Raw genomic sequence first — 19,960 nt, forward strand, 5'->3', positions numbered from 1 at the left:
TCTCATAGTATTTCTTTTCCTTACTATGGCAGAAAATGGGGGGTGAGATCTGTTTGGTTAATGACATTCTTCCAAGTATCTTTCTCTGTGTTCATCACAACAAATAATTGTATTCACGTTTGGAACAACTTGAGGATGATATTTTGACTTTTTATGATCCGACCTCAGGTCATTTGGGTTTCATTCTCCAAGGATTGCAAACGCTAAAACGCTGTGATGGTTTAGGAAAACTGATTTGTTTGTTTAAATGATCTGACATCAATTTACGGTTCAAGTATGGGAGTTTCATGCCGGACCTTTAGATCAGTAAACTGTTTGGTAAACCAGTCAAATAAAAAAACGGTCCAATAAACACGCCGCCGAGAGGCAACACAAAGCCTCCATCACGATTCGACGCTATTACACAACACGAGTTGATGTCATTATTGAAAACATGCAGAGTCTCGGGTGAAACCATGACGTCTAACCGTCCAAACAATATTGATCTCCAGTTGGTTACGTGATACAAAGTCAACAAATCATGTCATGTCTACAAAGCTGTCTGCTTTTCTATTCAGTATTCACTCTGCAGCAGTATCCACATGGCTTCCATAACACTACGCTGGAGAAACAGGTGAAAATAGAAGAAAATATGCTCTGTATTTTTTCAGACCTCAAATTAAGGGTGCTCCGATTGATCGGTCGCCGATCATAATCGACCGATAATTGCTTTGGGATGTTTGATCGGCGGTCTCTATAAAGGCCGATCCAGAAAAGCCGATCAGATGACGCAAAACTCGCGAGACAATTTTTTGCCCGCTGCTAAAAATGGCTTCACCGGTCTGGCAATTGTACAAAGTGTGTGCAAAGACAATACATTAGCAATCTGCGATGTGTGTACCAAGCAAATTCCACGAGGCGGAAAGACAGCAAAACATTTGAACACAACCAACCTCTTCAGACATTTGAAGGTTAGTCACGTAAAGGAATATGAGGAGTTTTCTAAATTAGCTAGCGCTAAAACAGCGCGACAGTTCAGCAACTCACTCGCCACTCACTCAGCTGTCGGTAACAGAGACGTTTCAAAGACAGCCACCCTACAGCAGGGACAGTAACTGTGTGTTCACAGTGCGACTTGCGGGAATAAAACGCGCTATCGCGAGTAGTTGGGCGTTTGAACATTTTAATTTTACTCGCTTCATTCGCGAGTGAAATTCGTTTCATTCGTGCATTAAATTCGCGTCATTGGAGTGGCTTTTGCCAGGCGGCTCCCGTCTAATTGGGAAATGGCGGACATAAATGCCCTCTATAAATGCCCACAAAAAAAGCAAAGTTATAGATACAGATATGGAAGTTGTTACTTATTTGTATTTTTATTGCTGTGCAACTGTGGTCCTTCAAGTGTATTAGAAAAAACTTATGGCTGACTGACACAAAACAATAGTTTTTAGTGTAAAATCTAAAGCTAAATTTAAAGATGCTTAGATGTTCTGTCTTTATTTTATTTTATATTCTACAGGAAAGTTGTATTTGTCAAGCCCTAAGCTGTTCCCAATAACCAAGCACAGGCTGCTAAGTTAATATGCTGAACATGTTTCTTGTAAATAAATACACAGTTGTCAATCCATGATAAATTGTCTTCTGTTATTTGTAATACGTAATGTACATATCGTTTAATAAATAATGCTACATGATAAATAGAAGGCTTCAAATAGACCCTGTAATCGGTGATCGGTATCGGGTGATACAGCTTCCAGTAATCGGCCCCAAAAATCCTGATCGGAGCACCCCTACCTCAAATACTGCAAAGTAAACAATTTCATATTCACTTTTGAGCATAACAGCAGCAATTTTTGTACATGTGTTTAGGAAAAGTCCAAAAAGTACTTTCTTATGTGATAACCTTGATTTTGATCAAGTCTTGTCATGCTGTCGGTCTTTCACATTGCTGTTGCAGACCAAAATCTGTTTAAAGAGCGTTTTAAACCATGTGAAAGGTTCAGATCTAATCTAGACCGTTATTTAAAACACACACAGTCATGCTGAGCCCAAGGCCAAAACACAGACACTGAACGCACTGTTCACAGCACACACACACACACACATTTACTGAACGCACCAAACAAGAACGTGTCGTAAACTTGATAAAGCTACTGATCATATCTGCAGACGCATTCAAAGCTAAAGTACACTGCTCTAGATTTACTCAATGAATCATTTCCCTGGATTTGGAAGTTGGACATTCCCAAAGGTTTCGCCCGATTAACTTCTGAGCGCTGAACGTAGATGCAAGTAAACAGACTCATTCTCACTCGCTCTCATTCTTTACATTCTTTCCTGTTACCGCTACTTACTTACTGCCGGCAAAACCCAGACGCTTCTTCTCTCTCTCTCTTTCTGTTTCCTCCCATCTGAGTAGATCATAGAACCTCTAGAGACCGGCTCAGCAGCAGCTCATTCCTAATCCCTCTCTCTCTCTCTCTCTCTCTCTCTCTCTCTGTTTCCTCCCATCTGAGTAGATCATAGAACCTCTAGAGACCGGCTCAGCAGCAGCTCATTCCTAATCCCCTCTCTCTCTCTCTCTCTCTCTCTCTCTCTCTCAGTCTCCACCCTCTTTCCATTCGAGTGAGTCAGACAGACCCGTGTCCCGTCAGAGACCCCTCCCGCAAACCAACAGAGGAAAATGCATAAAAACGCAGCACACAGGAGGATAAACTGGAAAGCTCCTCCTTGTCATTAAAACGAAATCAGCCCGAATGTCAACTATAAATACACTTCGCCGCGCACACAAACACATGTGCTCCACACTATTTCAGGATGTTCTGTTTACCGGGTCCAGAATAAACACACGCCACTTTTTCTCAGAGCATTCGTTTCCTCCCAGCGAACATGAGCGCGCGTGTGCGTCATTCAGAACTGAACTGAGAATTCCTTTTAAACTCGATTCTCGAAACAGAGGGAGCAAACAGGATGCAGGATTCAGAATTCAATTAAAGGAAAAACAAAAGAAAGTAAGAATGAACATAACATGTGGAGTATTTCTGAAACATTAGGTGAGATCTGAAACAATTGAGTGTGTGTGTGTGTGTGTGTGTGTGTGTGTGTGTGTGTGTGTGTGTGTCTGTGTGTGTACTCACTGTAAAGCTGTTGTTAAAATTCTTGGTACTGGATTCAGCAACACTGGCATCTGTCAAATCCACTTCATCAAATATGATTGACTGCAGAGACAAATGATTCAACAACCAACATTCAGTCGTATACTCGTATTTATATAGAGACATGAACGTAACAATTCCTCCTAAAACTGAAAGCTATAAAAACACTGACATGAAATGACATACAGTTCATTTTAATCACTGTTTATGGTGTATGTGTGTAAGGACAGACCTTGGCCGTCTGAGCGTAGTACAGCGTTCTTCCCCGTAGTTTAAAATAGCGTCTCTTCCAGCGCTGGAAGTTTGTCTGCTTCATTAATTTTCCCTCTTTTAAAATCGTCTGGAAAGCAAAGGAGAACAAACCGTGAGGATTCCGGTCACGTACCTAGCAAATTGTTCTGATGGTACGTCAACAAAACGTCACGCACAATTCTGCGCGTGGACAAGTTTATAAGAACGGATAAAAAAGAATGCAAACAAAATCGCACATCTGTGCAAGCACTGCCTGCAGTTCTCTTGGTGTGCCTGAAGGGGGCAGCGACAGCTTTTTGGCCATATCTACAGCAGGGAGGGCAATCATTTCATATTCGAATAATTGAGCTCATTAAAACGAATATTGGAATATTGGTTTATTTCAATTAATTTAATGATGACGTAATTTCGTACGTTTTTATTAAGTCACAATTTCACATTAAGCTTATAACTATCATTATGCATTAATCTTATATTTTTATACCTAATGTAAGTAATGTAAACGAATTCTGTGGCTCCCCAGTTTCGAAACATTTTAATATGGCGATGTGAGTCAAGCATAAAACACGATCCGGGCATTCGGTGTGTAAACTTAAAATATTTCAACTAGATCTGAGTGAACAAAGATTTAGGAACACGTACAAATGACTTCTTTATATTTTCTGTATATTATATAATCATTACAGGTGAAGAAGGGTTAAATTACACGTGACAACTCTGAGGTCTTCTGTAGCGGTCACGCAGTTTTACTCTTATGAAAAATACGAATATTTGAATAGCACTTTTTAAATTCTAATAGTTATTATGGATCGAATATTAGAATATTTGAATGTTCGTGCACATCCCTACGAGGGTGTCCATTTTTATTACTGGTGTTAGCCAGGTCAAACATCTCTGTAGATACTGCGTGAAACTAAGATCTGGGGATAAAAACTATGAGAAGTCTTCCTGCCCTATTTGGTTAGGATTAACACTAAGGAGACACCAGGGACCTCGTCTATAGTAGAGGGGATTATCACAGAGATTGGACTCGACATCCCCAGCCAACACCTGGGCAACCACACTGTAACACCTGGCAACCATTAACAAACAGATCGTAAAATAAATATATAAATGATATTTACCTCAAATATAAAACTGTTATTTCAAATCCAAAGTAATATTTAACGTGATAGCAAAGAAGGTGAATGAAATCTGTCGCTGTACTTCTGAAACCTTGTATGTCCAAATTCGCAGTTTTTCAGGAAATGGAGGAAACACTGTTCGTTTTAAATGAATACCGCTTTTCCAAATTGTTTGGCACTATTATATTCTTTTAATTGATTAGATCTTTGCAAAAATCACAGAAAGAGTTGTTAGTAATAATGACAAAATATGGAAAAAACATGGTTTCGGAAGGACAGCAGCAACAATGCTAAAAGACAATGAATGAACTGAATTTCACCGTACCAGTGTGTAAACAATAAAACAATACTACTGTATAAACCGTACTACTACTAAAATAATCATTTTTATCATCCCCTGCACAATGCCACTCAAAGTAAACGTAAGCTCACGCAAAGAAAACACAATGCACACGCAGTCACTTTTTTTACAAAAACATCTGCACTACACAGACACATGCACAAATGCAGCATGCGTCAAACACACGGATCATCACTGTAGATGAGTTTCAAACTTAAGACAAAAATTTGTAATAAAATAAAAAGGATTTTTCATTCAAAGTAAGTGCATGCACACACACACACACGACAATTTCACACACTAACCTGCTTCCTACTGGAATCCATCAGACACAGATGTGATCTGCAGATTCTGACTGATGTGAGCTTTACACCCCTCACACACACACACACACACACACACACGTGCTGGTTTCCGCTGTCAGTAAACGCATTAAAGCTGTGTCACCAACGACATTTCATGACATAAACTCCGTTTGCGTGTGGCTCCACACACAGTCACACAAAAACCCCTTGTCTCACACACACACACTGGCAGAAAACACAGATCCTTTCACAGGAAGCTTGACCTGTTTGTGCAGCGAGTCTTTTGAGAAACGTTACCAAAATATCTCATCTGAAGCCTTTCCTAACCACACGCTGACAAGTGACACGCTGCGGTCTGTAATAAATGACATGAACGCATGATCTGTCCTCGTGTTTAACGTAACTCTCGCTGACATTTCAAACCTTTTATAAATAACATAAATAAAGTTTGAAGTGAGGGTGGGGTGAATGCAGACACTTTGATGTCACAATATGAACTTTCTATCTCATTAAATCACAACCGTTGACTGCACGTCAAGTTGAAGAGATTCGGAAATCTCTCATCATTTAATCCCCCTCTTGTCGTTCTCTCTTTAGCAGGACAAAAAATAAGATATTTTGAAGAACGCTGATAACAAATAACACTGAACCCCAAGAGACTTCAGACTGCATGAACACAAAACGTCTCGGTTACTTTCGTAACCTCGGTTCCCTGAGAAGCGGGAACGAGACATTGCGGAGACCGCATATGAAACTCCTCCTCTTTTTCACTTTTCCTGAAGTCCTATAGGATAACGCCAGTTAAAAAACTGGCCAATTGTCGCAAGACATGCACAGTATGCAAATACTGACGAATCTAGACAGTATAAATAAAGTGCATGAGACGACAATACCTCAGAATCTACGATAGAACGCTTGACCAGAGATAAGCAGCGAACACGGCGTTCTCCGCAATGTCTCGTTCCCGCTTCTCAGGGAACCGAGGTTACGAAAGTAACCGAGACGTTCCCTTTCGAGAGCGGTCACTTCGACATTGCGGAGACCGCATATGGAACGGTAGTACAATCCCGCCGTGAGAGCTAGCAAAAACAGCCCGATAACTGGGATAACACGTACACAGTATGCGGAGCAGACAAACCAACCATTCGCGAGGTTGCCCCAAGCGTTAACCGCTGATTGGCTGAAACCGGCCTATGAGCTGCTAGATCACTGAGCACGCCAATGAACTGCTAGATTGGTCTTTTGTCGAATTTGCATATCCAAACCCAACGAATGCAGCGGGCTGCGCTGAACAGGGCAGACACCACAGCAGTAGAACCAGCACGGAAACCCGGGCGATATAATAACGAACATAAGTACACCAAGCACAGTGTAAACAGCAATGCGGCAACAACTGTGTAGCACAATACATTTACAAGGTAGAAGATAAGCTTAATCAGCACTCACCGAGAGGACTTGAGAAGCCAACGAGGACACATCCAATCTGTAGAACCTGGCGAAAGTATTCTGAGAAGACCAGCCAGCTGCACAGCATATGTCCTGAATAGATGTGCCCCTAGACCAGGCCCACGAAGAGGCGATAGCCCTAGTCGAATGAGCTCTGATACCGAAGGGGCAGTTCTGACCCTGGCTTTCGTACGCCAAGGTAATAGCGTCCACTACCCAGTGAGAGAGCCTCTGTTTTGAGACAGCCCGGCCTTTAGTACCCCCACCAAAACAAATAAAGAGCTGCTCCGACTGCCGAAACCCGGCCGTGCGATCTATGTAAGCCCGCAATACCCTTACCGGGCATACCGCTCTCTGAGCATCAGCATCCTGTGAGTCTGACGACTCGGAAGACAAGGCGGGCAAGGAAATGACCTGAGCTCTAAAAGGGGTAGACATGGACTTTGGCACATAACCCGATTTTGGCCGGAGAGTGACGCTGCAGTCGCCTGGCCCAAAACGAATGAAATCAGCGCCGACTGAGAGCGCTTGCAAATCCCCTATGCGCTTAGCCGAAGCAAGGGCGAGAAGGAGAACGGTTTTTAGAGTGAGCTCTCTTACCGAAGCCGCGTCCAAAGGCTCAAAGGGGGGAGAAGAGAGAGCCTTCAACACCAGTGTTAAGTCCCAAGGTGGCACCGAAGGGGTTCGCAGGGGGAAAAGTCTCCTCGCTCCTCTGAGGAATCTGACCACCAGCATGTGCCTACCAATCGATTGCCCATCAACCGGGGAACGAAACGAGGCGATGGCCGCTACGTAAACCTTCAGCGTTGACGGGAGGCCGCCGCTGTCCAGCCTGTGCTGCAGGAAAGACAAAATATCAGACACGGGGCAAGACGCCGGGTCGATATTGTTGCTGCTGCACCATTTAGCAAACACCCCCCATTTTAGAGCGTATAAACGTCTGGTAGACGGCGCGCGAGACTCCGAAATAGTATCCAGCACACGCTGAGGGAGTGCAGTTAGAATCCCCGAAGCGGCCAGGCATGAAGGTTCCACAACTCCGGGCTGGGGTGCCAAATCGTGCCGTTCACTTGGGACAACAGGTCTCTCCTGAGGGGAATCCGCCACGGCGGTGCCGTCAACAACTCCCTCAGGTCCGGGAACCATGGTTGATTCGGCCAGAACGGAGCGACGAGAATCACCGACGCCGTCTCCTCTCTGACTTTGCACAGCACTAGGGGTAAAATCTTCACCGGAGGAAACGCGTAAAGCCGAACGGCCGGCCAACGCCCCGTCAGCGCGTCGCTCCCCATAGGGGAGTGGATCAGCGAGAAATACAACGGGCAGTGTGCGTTCTCGCTTGTCGCGAATAGATCCACCTCCGCTTTCCCGAAGCGTTCCCAAATTAACAGGACTGTGTCGGGATGAAGCCTCCATTCCCCGTGCTGAAGACCCTCCCTCGAAAGCATGTCCGCTCCGCGGTTCAGATGACCGGGGATATGCGCTGCTCTGATAGAGAGTATATGCCGATCCGCCCACAGTAGGAGACCCGCCGCCTGTTTGAAAAGAGCTCCGGAACGGATTCCTCCCTGGCGATTTATGTACGAAACCACGGATATGTTGTCGGTGCGAATCAGAACATGTTTCTGCTCCAGCCTCGACTGGAAAGTATGAAGAGCTAGAGACACCGCCTTTAGTTCCAAGCGATTTATGTGCCATTTCCTCAGAGACTGTGACCAAAGGCCGGATGCCGGCATGCCCTCGCACACCGCGCCCCATCCCGAGGACGATGCATCCGTCGTAACGACTGTGCGTCTCGTCACCAGCCCCAGGGGAACTCCCCGACTGAACATGCTCGGGTCGCGCCATGGACTCAGGGCGTCGAGGCAGCGGCGTGTAACCGGGACTCGCGCCTGGCCCGAGGACCATGCTCTCCATGGAACCCGAGCCTTCAGCCAGAACTGAAGCGGTCGCATGTGCAGAAGACCTAGGTGGCAGACCGCCGACGCCGATGCCATGAGACCCAAAAGCCTCTGGAACTCCCTCAGGGGAACAGACCGGCCCAGCCTGAGCAAATGTAGAGCTGAAGAGATGGACTCCGTCCTCTCTAGGGAGAGACGAGCGCGCATCTCCACTGAGTCGAAACATACCCCCAGATACGTTATAGACTGACTCGGCGCGAGTTTGCTCTTCTGCATGTTCACGCGCAGCCCCAGGGATGCCAAGTGACCAAGCAGCATCTGCGTGTGACCGATTAGCAACTTCCGAGAGTGGGCTAAAATCAGCCAATCGTCCAGATAATTGAGAATGCGCATTCCGCTCGCTCTGAGAGGGGAAAGCGCCGCGTCCACGCACTTCGAGAATGTGCGCGGAGCTAATGCCAGCCCGAATGGGAGGACGGCAAATTGGTACGCTGAATCCTCGAATGCGAATCGCAGGAACCTTCGGTGGCGCTTGTTTATCTGAACATGGAAGTACGCATCCTTCAGATCTACGGAAACAAACCAGTCCCCGGGACGCACTTGTGCCAGGATCTGTTTTAGAGTTGTCATTCTGAACGCTCGCTTGTGAAGCGCTCGGTTGACGGGTCTCAAGTCCAGAATCGGACGCAGACCACCATCTCTCTTGGGCACTACAAAATACCGGCTGTAAAACCCGCTTTCCAGTTCGTTCGGGGGGACACGCTCGATCGCTCCCTTCGCGAGCAGGCTGCGGATTTCCTGCCTTAGCACAGGTGCGTTTTGCGCTGACGTAAGCGACGGGACCACACCGCTGAAGCGGGGAGGTCTGCGCCTGAACTGCAGGGAGTACCCGTGTTCTATCACGTTTAGCAGCCAAAGAGAGATGCCTGGGATGGCTTTCCACGCGTCCAGAAACAGACATAACGGCCGAATCTGATCGGGGGTTACCGTCATCGGACCGTTTAGGGTAGCGCGCTGGCCCAGCGAAGCTAAATGCACTGGCGGGAAAATATCTCGCGCGTGAGACTCCAGCGGTCCCTCGTCCACGGGAGCGTCCGTGGACGAGGGAATGCTGGTTATAGTTGTGACTAGCTGCGGCTTCGCGCTGCACCGTGGCAGGGCAAGGGACGCAGCATTGTGTGTGTGAGGGGGAAAAAGCTCCTTCTGTGAACAGGTATGTGTTTTTATTGCATTCACACAAACAACACTTACAACATTGCAATAATCGCCCGCAACCGCGGGGGAAAACTGTTGCAAACAGCGGCGCTTTGGGTCCGCCGGCACGCTCACAGACTCTCTCCTCCTCTTCCCAGGTCCGTCAGGACGACGGCTTGGCAGCCGATGACGCTCCGCCGTCGTGGCGTGGACCCCTCTTCGGCCCGTACCTCTTCTTTGCTGGGCCCGCCCATTGTTTAGGACGGACGTCCGGTTCGCGACCTCGACTAGCCGGTGCGGGAGCCGCGTGCTGTTTGGCGGGTCTCTGCGAGGAGTGAGGCGCGGATGAAGAGCGGGCTCTCGGAGACGGTTGGTAAGAGCGTCGAGGCAGCACGTGACTCATGGCCTTGGCGCGCTTTTGCGCCTCACCAAAACGCTCTACTACCGACTCCACGACGTCACCAAAGAGGCCGGAGGGAGTGATCGGCGCGTTGAGCAGGGACTTACGATCGGCGTCCTTTAGATCCGCCAGCGTAAGCCACAGATGACGGTGGAGGACGACCATAAACCCCATAGATCTGCCGATAGCCTGGGCGGTGCGTTTCGTAGCCATCAGCGCGAAGTCGGTCGCTGCCCTCAGATCCCGTGTAGCGTCCGTCTCCAGGCTGCCGCTATCCAGCGACTGAAGGATCTTTGCCTGGAACACCTGCAGCACCGCCATAGTGTGCAAGGCGGAGGCGGCCTCGCCAGCGGACGCGTATGCCTTACCAGCGAGATGGGCGGTAAACCTGCACGGCTTCGAGGGCAGGCCTGGGTCCGAGCCCAGTGAGGTGGCGGAAGGGCACAAATGAGCGGCGAGGGTCTCCTCGACGGGTGGCATGCGCACGTAGCCGTGGGCCTCGGCCCCGACCACGTGGGCAAACATGGCCGGCGTAGCAGCGTGGACGCGCGCCGACTGAGGTGCTGACCACGTCTTCACCACGTGCTCGTGGACATCTGGGAAGAACGGCGAACTCCTTTTCGACGTGGCCTGGCGGCGACTCGCCTGAAAGTACCAGGAGTCGAGCTTACTCTTCGCCGGCATCTCAGGTGGATCCCAGGTGATGTCGAGCTCGCTTACAGCTTTTTCGAGAACCCTGACGAACTCCTCGTGGAGGTCCGGGGTGCTCTCCGGATCGGGACGATCACGCTCCGATCCTGCCCAGTCCTTGTCCGAAGCTGATATGGACATGGAGTCATCGTCCTCCTCGACGCCGAAGGAAACGGCGTCCGCGATGGAAGGCGGAGGACGAAGGACCTCGTCGACGAAGAGGACTGGGGAATGAGGTGACGGCAGAGGACGGGGGCCCGGAGCCGGGTCGTCGCCGCCACCTCGTGGAGTGGGTGGACTCACCAGCGGCTCGTTGGCGGCGGTGAGCCTCGACCCTAAGAGTCCACGAGCAATGTTCCTGCGAGTCCTCAAAACACGCGCCGGCAGGTCAGCACAGTGCGCGCAATCGGACTCGCAGAGTGCATCCTCCGCATGGGCAAGGCCCAGGCAGGCAATGCAGTGCTCGTGAGTATCCTGCGGGCCGATGGGGCCCGCGCAGAGACGACAGAAAGAAGCCATCGGATGCGGTGAAGAAGTATCCAGTTGCGTCTTCAACGATGGCAGCGTGAAAAAGAAGATTCTGAGGTATTGTCGTCTCATGCACTTTATTTATACTGTCTAGATTCGTCAGTATTTGCATACTGTGCATGTCTTGCGACAATTGGCCAGTTTTTTAACTGGCGTTATCCTATAGGACTTCAGGAAAAGTGAAAAAGAGGAGGAGTTTCATATGCGGTCTCCGCAATGTCGAAGTGACCGCTCTCGAAAGGGAACCACTGAGACATTTCTCAAAATATAGTTTGTGTTTCAAAGATGAAAGACCTTGCATCTTATACAGCAAGGGTATTTAATTAAAGTTCCAAGAGGTCCCGTCTTCATATTCTTTTCTAAACGTTGGTCCGGACAATTTGTATTTAGAAAATAAATAAATATTTAATAAATTAAGCCCCCTTGGATATATATATAAAGATGCTATTATCTTTTATCAGGCCATTTATTTTATATTTTAACATCCAAAGTATATGTGCATCTATGTATAGGCTCTGTGGTTTTAGGGGAATAGAAAATATAATAGAAATCCTCTTAATAGAAATCTGATCATTAATTTTTGTCAATAAAAAACTACTGACAACATTTATGTACTGTACCAATTAAAATATCATCACTTACTAAATAAACCTTTCCATACCATGCATACCAGAAGTACTTCTATCTTTAAATCATTTTCCAGTTAGAACGTTGTTCATTACAAAATCTGTTCCTGCTTGTGAAAAGCAAGCAAAAGCAAATGGTTTTTTACTGTTTTCTACATCAAATCATCCTACAGAATATTCTGTGAAAATATAACAACAATATCTTCAATATTGACTAAATAATGCCATTTTTAAGATGGAAGTCTCAGTGAAATTTATATTTGATGCTTGTTATAATAAGTTCGATTTTGAGACTTAAGTCTGGGTTTTCATGGGTCACAAATGTTTACATGCTGATCAATAATGCTAAATGTATATAAAAACGTTATGGCTCATAAAATATTGCAAATCTGGTTTAAAGGTTGGAGACATAGTAAACAAACTGACAGATACAAATACTTTAAAGTTGCTGCATTTTTGTTTAAGCGAGACCAATTTAAACAGCCAAAATAGCCTACTGTTTAAAAAAATGTATTAGGCTACGTCTTGCGATAGGGATGAAATGAAGCAAAGGTCCGGATCCGGACCGCTGTCTGCATATTAAGGATGACTGCTATACAGGGTGAACAAATAACATTATAATCTTTTATTTTACGGGTGAACTATCCCTTTAAATGAAAGCAACTGAATGCCACATCAGATTGTTTAATGTACAGAGCGTCTCTGTCACACATGAGAATATTTTACTGTCTATAAAATATTCATGTTTACTGTCAGACAGATCTTCACACACAAAATGAAGCTCCTGCTGGTCCACCGTGACCTTTTAAGAGACTCCTGTGGTCAGATCGACCCCTTTCATCTCACCTCTGTCTGATCACGCTCAAAGCGATTCGTTCTGAATCGTGACCTTTCTCCCCCGACCACCAATCGATCAGGGGCTTCCGCTTCTCAGAATTCACCCCCGAGCCGCAGCGCTTCCTCGGGCCAGACGCGCTGCAGAATTAACTACAGATGCCTGTATGCTTTTATTATGATCTTCAAATACGTTTCTTCCTACATCTTAACATGCGAGCAATGTGAACAAACTGAAGGATTCTACTAAAAAGATGGAGCACTGGGGTGGTATCAAATACATCCTGACCGGCTCAACCCCCACTAAACATACACCCTTCAACTGTATTACATTACAAATGAGAGATGTGAAAGTGTTGTTTTCATTAAGGACTAGTAGTCAGGCTGCCAAAATGCTCAAATCCACCACAAACATTTAAAGTCCAATGTAGGACGTTTAGCGACATCTTGTGGTGAGGTTGTGAATTGCAATGAAGGGCTCACTCCACCCCTCACTCCTCCCTTTAGAAACTACTGCGGCTGACTTGGGTCAAAGATGTCATCACGTTTTAGTTTCTTTGCCAAAGGCAATAACGCATTTACCCTGGCACAAGTTTGTCAGTTTAGGCTACTGTAGAAACATGGCCAACAGTGTAAAGTATTGAGTGTACAGCTTGTATAACACTGTAAATTTGCTGTCCCCTCAAAACAACTCAACACACAGCCATTAATGTCTAATCCGCTAGCAAAAAAAGTGAGTACACCCCTAAGTGAAAATGTCCAAATTGGACCCAAAGTGTCAATATTTTGTGTAGGGCATGCCCCACAGATGCACAACAAGGTTTAGGTCTGGAGACATGCTTGGCCAGTCCATCACCTTTACCCTCAGCTTCTTAAGGTGTGTTTGGGGTAGTTATCATGTTAATGTAAGGGTCATGAACGGGGTGGTGAACATGGACAGGAGGACCCAGGTGCAGAGGGGTTAACGTAAGGCATTTAACAATAAATAACAAAACAAAAACCCACGAGGGGGTAACATAACAAAACAGGGATGGATACAATAACATGACAGGACTAAGACTAATTACACTTAAACAAGACTAAAAAATAAACTCATTACAAGCACTACTAGACTAGACTAGACTAGTAGACTAGACTTGACTTGACTTCCCTCAATGAACTGTTGCTCCCCAGTGCTGGCAGCACTCATATGTCTATTTCCCAAAGTCAACCTCTGGACACTGAGCACGTGCACTCAACTTCTTTGATCGACCATGGCGAGGCCTGTACTGAGTGGAATCTGTTCTGTTAAACAACTGTATAGTCTTGACCACTGTGCTGAAGCTCAGTTTCAGGGTCTTGGCTATCTTCTTATAACCTGGGCCAGGGGTCTTCAACTACTTTTCTTTGAGGGACAGATTTCAAAAGTATAAATAGAATGCAGGCCAGTCTCTTTCTATCTTAATTTCTTCTGTTATTTAGTATTTCTGTGATTTATTGCATTTTGTCCCTTTTATACTGTTTTTGTTGCTGTTCCTTATAGGTCACATAATAGAACATGCACACAAATATTGCATCCAGCATTTGTGCCTTTTCATGATATTAAATTAAAAGGGTATTTCTAGGGCTTTCTAATTGTATTTTAAGTTCCTTAATGCGTTAGTTTACCCAAAAATGAAATTGCTGTTAATTTACTCACCCCCAGTTCATCCATGATGTGGGTTGCATTGTTTTTAAGATATTTATGAAGATATTTGGTTGAATTAATTAAAATCAAATCAATGAGTCAAAAACGCTAATACATTCAGAACAAAAGACGGCTAATCCCTGACCCATGTGATGTTAAACTGGCGTCTTATAAAGCGAATCAATTGATCTGTGCAAAAAGCTGAACGCTATTATCGCATTTTAGGATGAATCCCATCGCATTCATGTGCCCCACCCACTTGAAAGGGTAGATCCTTTGTAGTGCACGATCTGGAGGGAGATATACCGCTGTTTTTCGTCAATTTAACTGTTTAAATCATACATAATTAATGCAGTAACAAATACAACACAGTTTTTCCCTTATCTGAGAAAACCGTTTACGTGGGGTACCCTTCCTGCAGTTACTTTCAAGGGCACAAGACGTGTTTTGAAATGCGACCTTATGCGAGCGCAAACTGACAGCCAGTGGCTGTGGATTGGGTAATATAACGTTGTAAACAACATTACGTATCTTTGACCGACAAATCGCTTCACGAGATGTCAATACATTGTTATGAGCCGCAGGATTTACTTTTGTATTGAATGTATCAGCGTTTTGGACTTTCAGAGATGTGGCGTAGTCAGGACTTGCATTTCTTAAAGCACACCAATCTTGAAGTCTCTCCACTTATTTGAAACGTTAGGCGGGCCAGGTAAAGATGATTGGCGGCCGCCAGTTGACTAGCTTTATGTAGAGCAACAATTCCTCAGATCCGAAGAGTTCTTTGCCATGAGGTGCCATGTTGAACTTCCAGTGACCAGTGTGAGAGAGTGAGAGCGCTTACACCAAATTGAACACACCTGCTTCCCATTCACACCCGAGACCTTGTAACACTAACGGATCTCATGACACCAGGGAGGGAAAATTGCTAATTGGGCCCAAGAGAGCATGTCGGTGCATGCTGGGGTGGCGCCGCCATCTTCGGAGGTTCTTTACTAGCAATTGGATTGTAAATGTTTAAGTGGTATGAAGAGAATTAGAGAGGTCGGAAAACAAAAAAAATACTACTACGTCGTAAAATAACTGTGCGATTGCTGTTGAAGTTTATAACACAGCACAACCAACCCACCATGTTTATGTCTTCTTAGTCAAACGGAACAACGTTGAACTGAACTCACTAGCAGAAACTAGCCGCTACCACCAACCAGGCGTCACATTGGACTTGGACATTTTCACTTAAGGGTGTATTCACTTTTGTTGCCAGCGGTTTAGACATTAATGGCGGTGTGTATTTTGAGGGGACATCAAATTTACACTGTTAGACGAGCTGTACGCTCACTTCTTTACAAAGTGTCATATCTTCAGTGTTGTCACATGAAAAGATGTAATTAAATATTTACTCAAATGTGAGGGGTGTTCTCACTTCTGTGAGATACTGTACATTATATTGCATTTGTGTCAAAAGATCCACCAAAAACGACACACTGGACCTTTAAGAGATGACCTGCTGCATGCATACACCGATCAACATTAAAAGCGCATTTTGTATCATTTAAAACATAGGATAAGTGTCCTCTCAAATATCAGAGACTTCTGGACGTCTGATAATGGGAATGTTGCTGAGAATGTACAAATGAAGGTGGTGAATGTTATGACGGCTCTGCTTGAAAGAGGATGAATTTAGGACAAATTGAACAGTGACATTATGATGCTACATGTTGAGCGCAGATGACGGTGGAGCTGAAATAGTCTAATCAATCATGACCAGTTACAGTAACAAATACAGTACGCACCTTACAGTTACAGTAAGAGTTACTGTACTCTCATTACAGTTATAGTAACAGGGCTGGGACAAATACAACTGTGCTGAAATAAATGTAACACAACTTAGATAGAACATATACAATTACAGAATATGATGAAAGGGAAACACTGTTAAATATGAAGACGACACCAATGGGCATTTCCCTGTACACCTAGAGTAGGGCGAAACCTAACACGTCATTATCAAAAAGATGTGAAAAGAGACACAAGAGTGAATAATGCTCAAAAAGACTGAATATGGGGAAATATATACACGAGACGGCAACAAATCACAATTCTCATTCTCTTGTCATCACCTCAAGCAACATGAACATGTGTTTATTTCATAAAATAGGTGAGTGGTCGGTACAGTAGATCTACAAATGAGGAGTAATGAGATAACATAATAAAAAACATGACGTTAGTTTTTAGTTACTATGGCTTAAATCCAAACAAACCAACTGCAGTTTGATGGATATTAATTGTAATGCACAATACAAAAAAAACATGACTACTGAAAAACAGACTTTTATCATTTCGGAAGCAAACTTTTCATATTTTACTACATTTTGAATGTTCCATCGTGTTTTCTAGGAAGCAGAGGAACACAAATTGCGAGATGTCTTAACCTTAAACCCCCCTCTTGTGCGTGCCCCCTGGGTCAATGAATGGGTGGATAGACAGAATGCTGGACATAACGCAGAGAAAAGATAGATGGACAGACAGACAGAAATAGAAAGACAGACCTCCTTTCATTCAAAGTTTCGTGTGAAACCCGTTCAGATCTTTGGCGTTTATAATCATATTATTTGACAGTGACGGCTAATACAGAGTTAGCGCCGTTTTCCTCCAGGAACGATCCCTCCTGTAGCACTGTCCGAGCGCGAATGTTGCACTTTCATTGAGCGGAAAAACGTTACATTGTTGCATTTTCATTCCTCGCGCTTCCCGACGAATGGTTACAATGTAACGTGAACATCAAGTACAGATAGAAACCGCTACATTGTTGCATTAGCCCCCCCCCCCTCCCCGCGCGTACCCTAAACAAACAGTTACAATGTTGCGCTGCAGACGCACGCCCGCGCGCGCACTCTCCGCTCATCTGTGATACGCGCGTTCCGTTATCTCCGCACGCACGCGGCACCGCGACCGCTGTCGGTATCGGTCGGAACCGGTTCGGCGCGCAGGAAACGTCGCGGATCTCGGACGGGCCGTTCGGTCAGATGCGCGTTCTCGTAGTGCATCAAAAGCGCACGCGCCTGCGCGATCTGTTACCTTGCTGCGGATCTGCCCGGACGTGGAGACCTTCCTGATGAGTTTCTGCGGCGAACCGTGCTCCTGCTCCGGCTCGCTGTCCGAGGACTCTACCTCCGCGGCCGCTGTACCGACGACCGCCGCCGCCATCCTTCGCTCCAGCCCGCGGGATTCGCGTACAGAGACGTGTTACAGCGGGATACGGGCCCCCACAGCGCCCCCGCCCGGTCAGGACCGAACACTGCAGCTACCGAGAGCGCCGCCTACCGGCCACTTGAACTAAATCAGGACTCGCACAAATGAATTACAGGACACGAAACGCAGTATCATTTGATTTGCTCGTTTGTAACCCATTCAAACCTGGAATGAGAACATATACAGCAGCAGAGTGATCACTTTTATAAACGTTTTATTATTAAGTAAGATGAATCGGATGATCATCAGTTTTCAAATAAAACAATGTAGTCTACCTTAGTCTATTTGTAGCTTATTTACTAGAATAAACAGAGGTAAATTGTAGTATATTATTGTTATTTTATACTATGGTATTGTGAATTGACAATCTGTTGTATACGTACTACCCTATGGTTCAAAGCACTAGTATCTAGGAATGTTTTAATATATGATGTTTATTATAGTACAGTTTACTATAATAAATACTAGAACATACTATTTGATGTTTTATGAGGTTATTATCGTGAGCAAACAGACCTCAGAATGTCGCGGCTGACCAATCAGAATCAAGTATTTCAGACATCTGTATGGTTCACAATAATTGCAATTGTAAATTAATTGATTAATGCATCAATAACAAAATCTTACATAATGGATGTGACATTGGCAGTGGATGATGTTAACCAGTGGGGGCATCAAACCTCAGTGTATTGAGGCATAAGAATGACAAGTGTGGGTGTTTATGACAGATGGTGAAATGATGGATGTTTACATAGATCAGCTTTAGACATAAAAGGACAACAGCACTTCATTACAACAGCCTAAAGGTAAATATCAGAGGTTATATTGAGAACAGAGTTTGTGAGAGTGTTTCCTGTAAATTCCTAATGTAATAAATCCATCACTTCAGCGGTGTGTGTGTGTGTAACTGTAGACTTTTGTTTAGTTTTTTTCTACCGGTTACACAGCACATGCCGTAACGGAATGCCTGTACATACAGTAAACATACGGGAATGAAGAACAGAGGTGAAGTCGAAACAGGGTCACTAGCTGGGTGGAGGTGTTTGGAAGCATCCACTGCTTTGTGTCAGAGTGTGTGTCCAGTTTCACATCTGTGTTTCACATCTTGCCAACACACACTTCCTCAGAAAGCATGTTTTTCTTCCAACAATACACCTCGGCATTGGAATGATCTTTCCCACACAAACGTCATACGACGTGATTCTTCTTCTGAAGCACTGGCTATTTATAAAACAAAGATTCTATGTTGAATTTTGAAATGACATTTCATCACAATTGCGTAATGACGTATTTGAGCATTTTTCCATCTTTAATCTGTCGTTTTCTATCCTGTTGGGGATCAAAATAAAAGCATCCGTATTGATATTTGAGAAGTCAACATGTCTTTTTTTGACTCATTAATGGTACAGAATCTCATTCCAAAATTATACCAATAGTTCTTTTTAGACTTAAGTTCTGAAGTTAAGAGAAGAAAACAATCGTAGACTCTGAAAATATCCATCATTTCATGAAAAGGAAGTTCCTACGTGACACTTCAAATTATATTTCATTTAAATAATCATTTTTATTCTAAATATTTGTTCCCAGTTGTGTTACCATCTTTTTGAGATCTGAAACTTCTGTTAGGTAGATTTATATTACAACACCGTAAAATGTTGCTTTAGTTTTGAAGCAGGTTTGTCAGTAGCTTACTGTAGATTTAATTTACAAGACGTAATATCTTAGGTCACTATTCTTGTTTCGTAATTTAAGAAGTTTTAAATATTTTTACTAGAAAATAAGACAAAAATGCTTAGGAAGAATATTATTTTTTTCAGTGTTGCTGTTCTAATGCCAGTAATGGGACCAGTCTCTTCTTGCTCATATTGAATCTCAAAAGGCTAAAAAGGCTAGTCCCAAACTAAAATGAATGTGTGACCTGTTTTAACTAAATATAACTTGCACAGAAATATCTTAAAATATATAAGTGCCATTGTTTTGTCTCAAGATGCATACCCTTAATGGATTCTTTGAAATATCTTAATTCGACTAAGGCATAGTTCTTAGGCTAAGCTATGAAAACAGGCCTAAGTGTTTTAATTTTGAGTAAAGGGGTCATATGGTGCAAATACGTGTTTTTCCGTGTCTTTGGTGTGTTATAAGTTGCCCTTGCATGTATTAGACACATAAAATTGCAATAATTAAAGTGTCGGAACAAAAGATGCGTTCTATCTAAAAGCGAATGCTCACCCAGACCTGCCTGAAACGCCTCGTGTAACCACACCCCCA

At 44.6% G+C, this 19,960-nt stretch overlaps 1 protein-coding gene across 2 annotated transcripts in view; it reads right to left on the reverse strand.

The window, feature by feature from the left end:
- dgkd (diacylglycerol kinase delta) overlaps nt 1-17,667 on the reverse strand; it is a 30,386-nt gene extending 12,719 nt beyond the window's left edge. The window contains exons 1-3 of one of the 2 annotated variants that reach the window (XM_079481982.1): nt 17,519-17,667; nt 3,367-3,474; nt 3,117-3,197 (exon numbers count right to left, since the gene is read on the reverse strand). In XM_079481982.1, the coding sequence (XP_079338108.1) occupies nt 3,117-3,197; nt 3,367-3,474; nt 17,519-17,647 (318 nt within the window). In that variant the 5' untranslated portion in view covers nt 17,648-17,667. Of the gene's footprint in view, nt 1-2,333; nt 2,577-3,116; nt 3,198-3,366; nt 3,475-17,518 lie in introns of those variants that run through there. The other variant, XM_079481983.1, reaches the window with a different exon arrangement.
- Nucleotides 17,668-19,960: the final 2,293 nt, after the last annotated feature.

This window comes from Barbatula barbatula (genome assembly GCF_947034865.1).
Source record: "Barbatula barbatula genome assembly, chromosome: 19".
NCBI classification, from domain to species: Eukaryota; Metazoa; Chordata; class Actinopteri; order Cypriniformes; family Nemacheilidae; genus Barbatula; species Barbatula barbatula.